This window comes from Rhopilema esculentum, chromosome 2 (genome assembly GCF_057945365.1).
Source record: "Rhopilema esculentum isolate cy_ngs chromosome 2, ASM5794536v1, whole genome shotgun sequence".
Classification (NCBI taxonomy): Eukaryota; Metazoa; Cnidaria; class Scyphozoa; order Rhizostomeae; family Rhizostomatidae; genus Rhopilema; species Rhopilema esculentum.
Window position 1 is genome coordinate 2703967 of NC_142816.1, and position 9981 is coordinate 2713947.

Consider the following 9981-nt stretch of genomic DNA (forward strand, 5'->3'; position numbering starts at 1 on the left):
CTAAAACAACTAATGCTGGTTTCGATACAACGTGTTACTACCATCCATCTGTGCATAGGTTTGATTTGCAATTATACCATAATACCATTGATTGGAACAGTCTTTGCTCGCCTCTTCGTCTACCACCGTCTGATGGCAGACAAACGAGACAGGTTGGTGTCCCTGCATCTTCCTAGGAACTAATTCGGTTTAAATGAAGCAAATAGCGAAGAATAATATAAATCCATTAAGACCAATGATTACCAGTAAATAAACTGAATGAACGGAGGGAACTTAGTATAACGGAGCTGGTGCTTGAACGGCGATGTGTAGTCACCCGTTGAGGTCAAACGGCCTTTGCTCATGATTTCATGAGCAAGGTAATTTAGTAACTTGGTCAATAAAGTTGATTATTTTCTACGGCTGGAAAGAAAAATAAAACATCCTAATAAGAAATTATGAAAAAGCATAGATTCTCAACAAATGGATAGCTTAGATCTGAAAATGTTACTAATCTTTTGGATCAATGTATTCGCTTTACTGGAGATTGCATTGTTTACAGGTAAGCCTGCATTTAAAATCAAACACAGCATCATATCTTCACTCCTCCAAGTCGTAATGTAAAAGCAATACAAGCATAAGCAACAGTTTTTGGCTACACATAGTCGCAATTGTGTAAAACATATTCTGTAAACATTGCAATGATCTTTTACTTGACCATAAACCGCTTAAAATTCAAGAAAAACAGACTTCAAATGTCTAACCTTCCGCAAGGACATCTTCAACTACTACTTTTGCTAGAAATTGAAGAAGCATCACATTTTAGTATTTGCTTGATTGTTTTGTCAATTGCTCTAGCAATCGTTACAAAATCCAGCTAGTATACTGTACACATAGCTGATCTTAGTGACAGGAGGAGTGAACATATCCTAACGTTTGTTTATTTTAATAATGTCAAATTCTCTTGCAAGTTTATTTAGATTTGTTGTGATTTTTGCAATATGTAGTATACACTGCATCAGACAGTATTCTATCCTTGAAAAAGCGCTAGATAGCCTGCATTCACAATTGCCTAAATCAACTGCTCTCTTTATTTTCTTCCATTATTGTGCCCCGCTGAATATTCTACAGTATTTCATACAGTCAGATTCCAAAACACACTTTCCGACTATCACTCTGTCATACTTTCTGCATCCAAGAAACAATTCGAGAAAGAATGACCAGCCTTTTCCTTTGCAATAACCGTTTCATTGCATTTTCTAATACCTAGCTTAAAAAGGTAGTATATAGGACTATCGACTATTAGAATAGGCATATCGACAAATGTCCTCGCTCTTCGTTTTGATGTGACCACACCCCGTGATACCTACGCCTGGGGTTACACAAAGCTGGCGACTCTCCTCACTCTAACGTATCTTTTGGTCATAGCAGGAAATCAACCCTCGGTGCTTTGAATTACTATTAGTCAATGATCCTAAGAACCGAAACACACATACACTGATATTGCCACTCCCACCATTGCTACTGATGATGTCCTTACTTATTTCACCAAACTAACGTGCTAACGATAACTAATCTGGTACTCCCATTTCTTATAAGTCAAGCCTCAGGTTCACTTTATTCTTAAAATAACGTAGTTTAGCATTGGAATGAATACGTAAATTTTCACCTGCCCTTCACTATTAAGATTGTTCTCAGCTTTATTTTCTGCATTCATTCAACAAATGGAATATTTTTTATAGATGCTCAAGCCCCCGTGACGTTGCCTTCACCAGATCCAATAACAGGTTTGCTACATTAAAAATCCATTCTAGTATCTTTCTGCCTTGAAATTACACAGATTCAGTTGAAGCAAATTTGAAGTATATTTGAGGCAAATTTTCAAGTTTCTACCGATTAGGTAATTGAGTTCTGCGACAAAACATTATTTTGCGTAGTCATGAATGTATCATTAAATTAGTGTATCTAACTTCACGACAAAACAAATATACAAGAATGCTACAACTATTATAGTATCGTACCATTTTACTTCCTGCTTCAATTTTACCAACTTCCTTCTAGGAACTGTACAGTCAAACACAGGAGCCACAGGATTCATACCTGATACCGGTTCAAACTGGTTTGATCGTAACCATCAGTCATTAGAAGACAATGTTGGGAAACCTTTTATCCCAGGACCAAGTTCACCGCTTTCTATATACAACAAACCAGAAGTACTTGATCCATTTTACGCCAAAACAAACGTTTTTCATCATCACCATCATTTCCTTATACCAATACATAAGCATGTAAAGCATATTCATCATCATCATCATCATGATCACCACCACCATCATAGTCATCCAGTTGTTATACATCAACACCATCATACAAAGGGTCATCATGTAGCCAGCTTAGGACATACAGCAGTTACCAGTCATGGTGGAGGCCATAGTAACTTAGATGAAATCGATGTAAACGATATAAACGGAGTATTGAACGAGTTCGGTCACCATGCCCATGCAAGCCATATAATGTTTGATCCTCATCACCTCAAAGGAACACACCACAGCAAGTTCACAAGCATTGATATAGATATTCCAGAAGAAACACATACAAGCCAAGTGGTACCAAATGCGCCAGCTGCACCACACAATTTTGGAATCGATCCATCTGTGGCTGACACTGTTTCGGTGCCTTCTTTTAATATCCAAGGAAATAAACTACCAGGACCAATGACATCAAATCTTGTCGCACCAGGTCCACTTGCTGAGCAAACGGGCTACGGATTGCCTAACGCTGCTGCACCTGGACAGCTGGCACTTAACAATGGTAACCATCTTAATGGTTATCTGAACACTGCTAATAATGCAGTATGGAACAATATGTATGGACCAAATAAATATTTTGGAACACAACATGGCAATACCGGAGGACCGCTCATAGGAGACAGTCATGGGTTAAATATGGGTAGCCAAAACTATGGCAATACAGTCATGTCTCACGGTGGTGTGGGAGATTATGGTAATGTTGCGTCGGATACTGCTACTCTAAACCATGGAGAGAACAGTGTGGGATATCCAAACACAGGAGCTGGTCATTTTGAGGGATCAACGGTTTCTACGCATGCAACCCCTTCGCCGATGCAGCATTCTCAGGGAGACGCTAAATCTGAGCCTGCCTTACACGCTATTGAAGATCACGGAAACGCAGAAGGAAATGTTGATCTGGATGGAAACATACATAATGAAATAACGCAATCGGATGCACTGCATGTACACGTAGATTCACCCGAACATTCTGTTGTTGCCAATGAGCTTCATCACTTCGTATCTGATTCCAGTGGAAACGAAGTGCACGAAGTCAATAACATGCCTCTCAACGTATTCTCGCAAGGTCACCAAGTAACAACAACAAGCGACCATGCTGGCGCGGAGGCGGGACTTCTTGAAGGACATAATGACGGAAATTTTTTTGAACCTGGTTATCATGATCATGTTGAGCATGCGCATGTTGAAGAAACAACTGAGCACGTGATGCCTTCACAGGGTGCCATTCATGTGACCGAAGATTCACATGGGCATCTCCATGATCACGTATCAGAAATCAGTCATGATCATGAGATTGATCACTGGGATCATATTGATCACGAAGGAACGCATTCAGTTTCTATCGGTGAAGGTCACCATACAGAAACTCCACATGCAATTCATATAGAAGATAACGGCCATGGATACTCAGTCCAAGCAGAGGAATACCATGATGGCGGAGAACACAGTAATGAACACTCTTCTGTTGAGCATGTGGCTGAAAGTGATATAACACACGATATAGGGCATGGTATCACACACCATTTCATTGATAACCATGAAGGACCTGATCATGGAGTAATCGATCATGGAGTAATCGATCATGGGTTAGTCGACCATGGATTACTCGATCATGGATTTACCGATCATAGGGCTGTTGAGCATGAGATAGACGATCATCATGCAGTGGTTTCTCATGAAGGCATAGAAGGAGTTTCTGATCATGGGATAATAGATTATGATCACAGCGATCATGAAATCGAAGATCACGATATCAGCCACCATGTCGAGGAAGTCCATGATCCAGGAATTCATGTAGATTTTCATGCAATGGATCATGGACACGATTTTCACGATGGTTTCGGTGGATTTCATGAAAACCACCACTTCACTCCTGATGTGCACGATCTGCACAATGATCCGTCAATACAAGAAATTCGTCATGAAGCAGAGCTTTCGCAACACGAAGTTGGAATAAGTGACGCGGAATCTCTTGATGGAGGACACCATGAAGGAGTTCACCGCGTGGAGACGCATCATGATGATCATAGAGACTACCACGATGGAGGCCTTGTCCCTGAGATACGTGAAGGTAATATTCACAGTAACGTAGTGCCGGAGTATCATGGGGATAACCCAATGACTGATCTACATGACGTAGGTATGAGCCATGAAGCTGGGCATGATTTAAGGCATGGTATTGGGGAGAGCCCTGCAGGTGATGCAAGCCACGGAGCAATCGACACTCATGCTGTATCAAATGAATTTGTTGCTCCGGAACACGATGCTGGTCATGGAGTTAGTGACGTAGCTGGACTAGGAACACATAGTGTAGATATGGAACACGGGACCAATGGCGTTCATGGTTTTGATGAGCATGGTGGTGAATTCTTTATACATCCAGATGGGGAGCATCACGAAGAAAGCCCTGCAATAACAACACAGAAAACAGAAATCCATGCAGGGGATCATGCGGATGAGAATAACGTACATATGGATGCAAAAGATGAAGAACTAATAAAGAAGGCGAAAGCAAACGAAATAATCGACCCGCCATTTTTGACTCATTTGGATCCACACGGAGATGGTTTTGGAGAAGGGGTTGTTGGAGGGCCTGATCTTAACGTAGGGAACGAACAGGGACCACCTGTAGCAAATGGACCCGTTGCTAGTTCATTTCCAGCTATTATTCCCAACAAGCCGCCATTTGTAGATAATCATCCAGCAACGCATGTCACAGGTGGTATGATAGCCCCAGATTACGGAACAAAGCGACAAAACTTTCAAAAAAGTCCAGGAAAAGACGAAAAAAATTCTTTCGTGAGTATTGGCACTCCAAAACAACCCATAGAGCCTAAAAGTACAACGATGTCAACAAAAGTTGTTCAGCCAATAAAGTCAAAACTTTCAAAATTTGTTAAAGGCAGCCGAAGGGCCGGACTCGTATTCTTTGGAACAGACAGGCAAAAAGGTGAACCAGAAACTGAAAGTGAAGGACTAGACTCAGCGTTCGCGACAGTTCCAAATGTACCAAGAGTTGAATTTAATAAACTGCCAAGCAAGGATCAGAGCAAAGAGAAGCCTGGGAGTTCTGGGAAGATTGTTACGAGTGGAGCGAGCCAAGAACAAGAGCATAACATTACAAACAGTACACCGAGCAATGTGAATCAAAACACAACAGCAGATTTAAATGAAAAAGGAAACGAGGCTGGATTTAATGGAAAAGCGGTTGGGAATAAAACTGAAACGAGTGGAAAAGAAAACGAGAAACAAATTGGCAAAGATCAAAAGACTGAAAACAAAAAAGTGAAAGAGGCTAAAGGCCTTGAAAACAAAGGTAATGAAAACGTCAAAGTTGCACAGGGTCAAAAAACTGAAAATAAGACAAAGGTGAATGAGGAACTGATGAAGAATAATAACAAAACCAACTGGCACGGGAGTATGGGCAAAGAAGCCAAAAATGTGACTAACCCACAGCTCACTAATAACACGAAATCTGATAAAAGAAAAAATGAAAAGACAAAAGAAGACAGCCACAGCACAGAAAAGATTGACAAGGAAAATAAGAGTAAAAAAAAGACAAATGAAGAAAACAAGAGTAAAGAAAAGATAGAGGAAAAAAACAAGCTGGAGAAAAAAGAGGCGGATAAAAGCAAAATCCTAAATAACAGCACTAGTTCTGCAAACCAGAAGATGAAGCTGCCTGGAAATAGAAAAACAATAAAAGAAAATCCGGAAGAAAACGAATTTGTATCTGCTGCTGGTGCGGATATGGAATCGACAGAAGGCAGTGGGGGAAGAAACGCTAAGGATGAAGAAACAAAGCTAGGTAAAGGGAGCAAAAGTGATACAACGAAAAAGATTACGAAAGAAAGTAAAAGTGAAGACGAAAAACCAAAAATACAAATTAAGAAAGAAAAGGAAAAGAGTAAAGAAAAAGCCGCAGATAAGAAATTGAGTGAGAAAAATGAAGAAAAAAATTCAAAGATGCAGAAAAAAGTAAAAGAATTAAAAAATGAAGTCAGTGAAAGTTCGATAAAGCAGAATGAGAAATCAGATGAAAGTACTTCAAGCAAAAGTGCACAGAAAAACGATAAGGAACTTGACAAGTCTAAAGCGAAAGGAAAAAAGAACGGAGAAAATACTAATGGAAAGGAGGACAGCGTGGAAGAAGGTGGGGATATGGGAACAGCAAAAGCAACAGGAGGGGATGCAGAAAGCAACCCTGGGGCAAGCGTAAAAGAGGAAATCAAAGTCAGCAAGTTAAACAGTACGAGTGGGCAAAAGAATACAAAAAACACATATATTGAAGCAAAGAATATTAGAGTGGCAAAAGCAAATACAAGCGCAGAAGGTAAAGGTCAAAACTTTAATCAAGGTATAGACAATGACAGTAAACAAGAGAAAGAAAAAGGTAAACAAGAAAAAACTTCTAAAGACTCTGAAAATGATAGTTATTATGGTCTAGGCGGAAGTGCAGGAGATGTAAATAGCTTCCTAGAGAAGAATGCCACAAATCATTTTCCAAAAATTAGTGAAGAAACTGAAGGTAACAGCAAGGTAAGCGAGTACAATTCGCTGCAGAGTAAGACGAATAATAATGAAAACAACGATGAGAGCAGCGGGTTCGAAAAGGTAGGAGTAGAAGAAGAACAAGAAGAGAACTCTGGAACAGATGGAGCAAAAGATAACAGCGAGTCACAAAACGGACAGAAAAACAAGGAAACTGTTTCTGTTGATACAGAGGAGTGGCAATCTGGTACTGCCAAAATGGCAGGCGAAAACAAATTGGCAGCTGAAAACAAAATGGCAGGTAAAAACAACATGGCAAATGAAAATAAATCTTTAGAAAGCATGGGCGGAAGCGATGAGAAACAGATTGAAGGAAATGAAAACGAACAGACTGCAGTAGCAAATGACCAAAATGAAGCAGCACAAAATTCTTATACTGTGAAACTGCAGGAAACTATAAATGACTCCCGGCCAAACTCAGGGCCGACAGATTCGCCCACACAATTCTACATGAAAGGTTCAGACTTTGATGATAGTAGTGGGTCGGCCAAAACGCCAACGGATAGTCCGTTGGAACAAGACAAGTCCCAAAATTCAGCAACAAGTCAAGGCGATGGCAATCCTACTAGTGGTTTTGCCAAGTCAGGAGCAACATTTTTGCAAGATACATTAAATGGAAAAAGCGATGAGAAACTGATTCCCAATAATGAAATTGATGAAAATGATGTGGAAGAGGAAAATGCACTCCGTGTAGAAGCCAATGATAAACTTGAAGTTCTTCAAAGCAACACGGCCACAGTGCAGGGTGACAGGAGTGACCTCCAAGACAGCACCGAAGAAAAAGAATTGTTTGGTGACGTCACGATTGACAATCCCGGTTCAGATATTGCAGATAAAAGAACAAAGGACAACAGCGGTGGAAAAAATAGCATTCGAAAAAGAAACCAAAGGCCAGAGAAAGGAGGCAAAAAGTCAAAGAAAAAAGGTTACAAAAAGACAACAAAAAACGTATCCAAAAATCAAAAGAGGATTTCAATGGTAATGAGTAAAATCAAAAAAGCATTGCAAAACCTAAAGCGAAAACGGGATAAAGTAGAACGGGGGAGAAGAAAGAAACGATTGTCTTTAAAAGATTTGGGCATAGCAGCATGGAGTTAAGGTACATGCGAAGGTTCCCTTAGCCTGCAAAACGAAATGTTAAGCGTCACAAATTTACGAAGGAAAAGCTTCATGCAGGTGAGAAATAGACAATGGAACGAAGAAACGAGCTCAAACAACCTAAGATGTGCATGTTTGGAGACTTAAAATAGTAATGAAAGTTCTAAGGACTGACAGACAAAAGTTCTAGCAGAATTGTCATTTGAAATTAACTGAAATAGGGATTGTACTTATTCTATCCACAAGAATAATTTTAATGATCATATCGAAAAATTTTATACAAATTATAGACAAGATAGAAAGCATTGTTGATAAATATAATAGTTTAGAGTAGAAAGATATTTGTGTTCAAAGTCAGTTAATAGTTGCTAATAGTTGACATAAACATTTGTTTGAATTACTAAATGTTTGCATTGTTTCTCTTTAACATAGAATAGTTAACGATAAGAACTATTTAGTATCTTAATTGACACCCTTTATACGTAAAGTCACATGTTTCTAATGTCAATCGCTATAACAAAAGACCTCTTAAACATCACCTTCAGGTCCATGACATAACTAAAATCCAGTTAAAACATGTAAATCTGAGACTCGTATCAGAAATTCGAAATAAAGTTACATTTTTACATGAGCTACTGAGCGGTTGATAAAACGTTCCTACATTTGTGCCCTAAAGTTGATAACGAACAGTTGATAAAACGACAAAATGTGCCCTAAAGGTTGATAAAACCACCGGAAACTAAGGGGACATGGCCAGCCAATCCCAGAACTTTTCTAAATACTCTACATCTTCGGTCTTGGAATTCCTTGAATTGAACTCCCATCAAGAATACAATGGCAGAGGTAGTTAACTCTATCTTCTGGCATTTTTCAAATTCTCGTTTTGGCCATAAAAATAATTACTTGTTTGGCTGTTGTGAATACAACGAGTGTGAGGTTTCAAAATTGTTCGATGTTCAAGGTTAGTGACTTAAAACGTTAACATTAGAATAATCAGTTACTGTAACATAGATAATTTGTCACACTGTCTCAAAATTGCATTTGACACCTTAGAATAAATATATGATCTTTTAGTTTTAATTACCAATTTTCACTTAAAACTTACATACTTTGAAAAATAAATTATGTCACATAGTGTAGACGCTGTAAGACGTCGTTAATGTTTAATGCACCCTGTTGACTAATTTTCGTATTATAATGGATTTTCGACACGAATTGTTAATTCTCTTCACAACAATTTATGCATACTTAAATTTTTACGTACAACGCTTACTGAAGTTGATGAAAATTAATTTAAGAAGTAAATGGACTATATTTTTCCTCAATTGTCGATTCCTCAAAAGAAGAAGAAATTATTTGTCCTAGTATTGATTTTGCTTAAGATAAAAATTACACCGCAAGTAAACTGAACTGAATTTTGAAATAGAAACTAGACATTTTATAAACTTTAAATTAAAAAGTTTTAGATTAGAAGTATAAAATTGGTATAATTCCGGAAAAATTTTGTTTCACTACTTTCATAGCAATGCAGCTTAATGAGATACAGAACCAAGCAAGCTGAAAAACAACCCAAATTTCAAATGCTCACAACAGCTTTATCTTGATGTGTTTCCGTCACAAACCGAACTTTATCCACTTCTATCTGACTATTCATCTCCTAAAGTTAGATGTCGATTACTGAGTGAATACGCTGCCAACAGATTATCAAATTCCTGTATTCATAAAATACATGCTTTGCTCCTTCAAATTTAGAAGTAAATAAGATAGAATTTCCATATGAATGGTTTTTAATCTGTAAAAATTTGCGAAATGTTTTGATATCTTTTTATTTTAGTTTAGATTTAGCTTAATCAAAAAACCCCGATTCGTTGAAAATCTAACTAGCTTAAAACTCCAATTTGCATTTTTCTAACAAAAATAAAAGATTTATATTCAAAATTCAATGATTTTCATCATAATTAGCTTAATCAAGCTTTCTTTCAAAATTAAAATCGAAAAATTGATTTTTAAAATTTTCTGATAAATTTGAAATTCACTTGCCAAT

General features: G+C 38.1%; 1 protein-coding gene across 1 annotated transcript; it reads left to right on the forward strand.

Moving 5' to 3' along the window:
- Positions 1–400: 400 nt before the first annotated feature.
- LOC135695316 (uncharacterized) lies at positions 401–7937 on the forward strand. Its single transcript, XM_065214378.2, has 3 exons — positions 401–541; positions 1722–1766; positions 2041–7937. Exons 1-3 carry the CDS (start codon positions 463–465, stop codon positions 7935–7937), a joined length of 6021 nt encoding a protein of 2006 aa, XP_065070450.2. The 5' UTR covers positions 401–462.
- The last annotated feature ends 2044 nt before the right edge of the window (positions 7938–9981 follow it).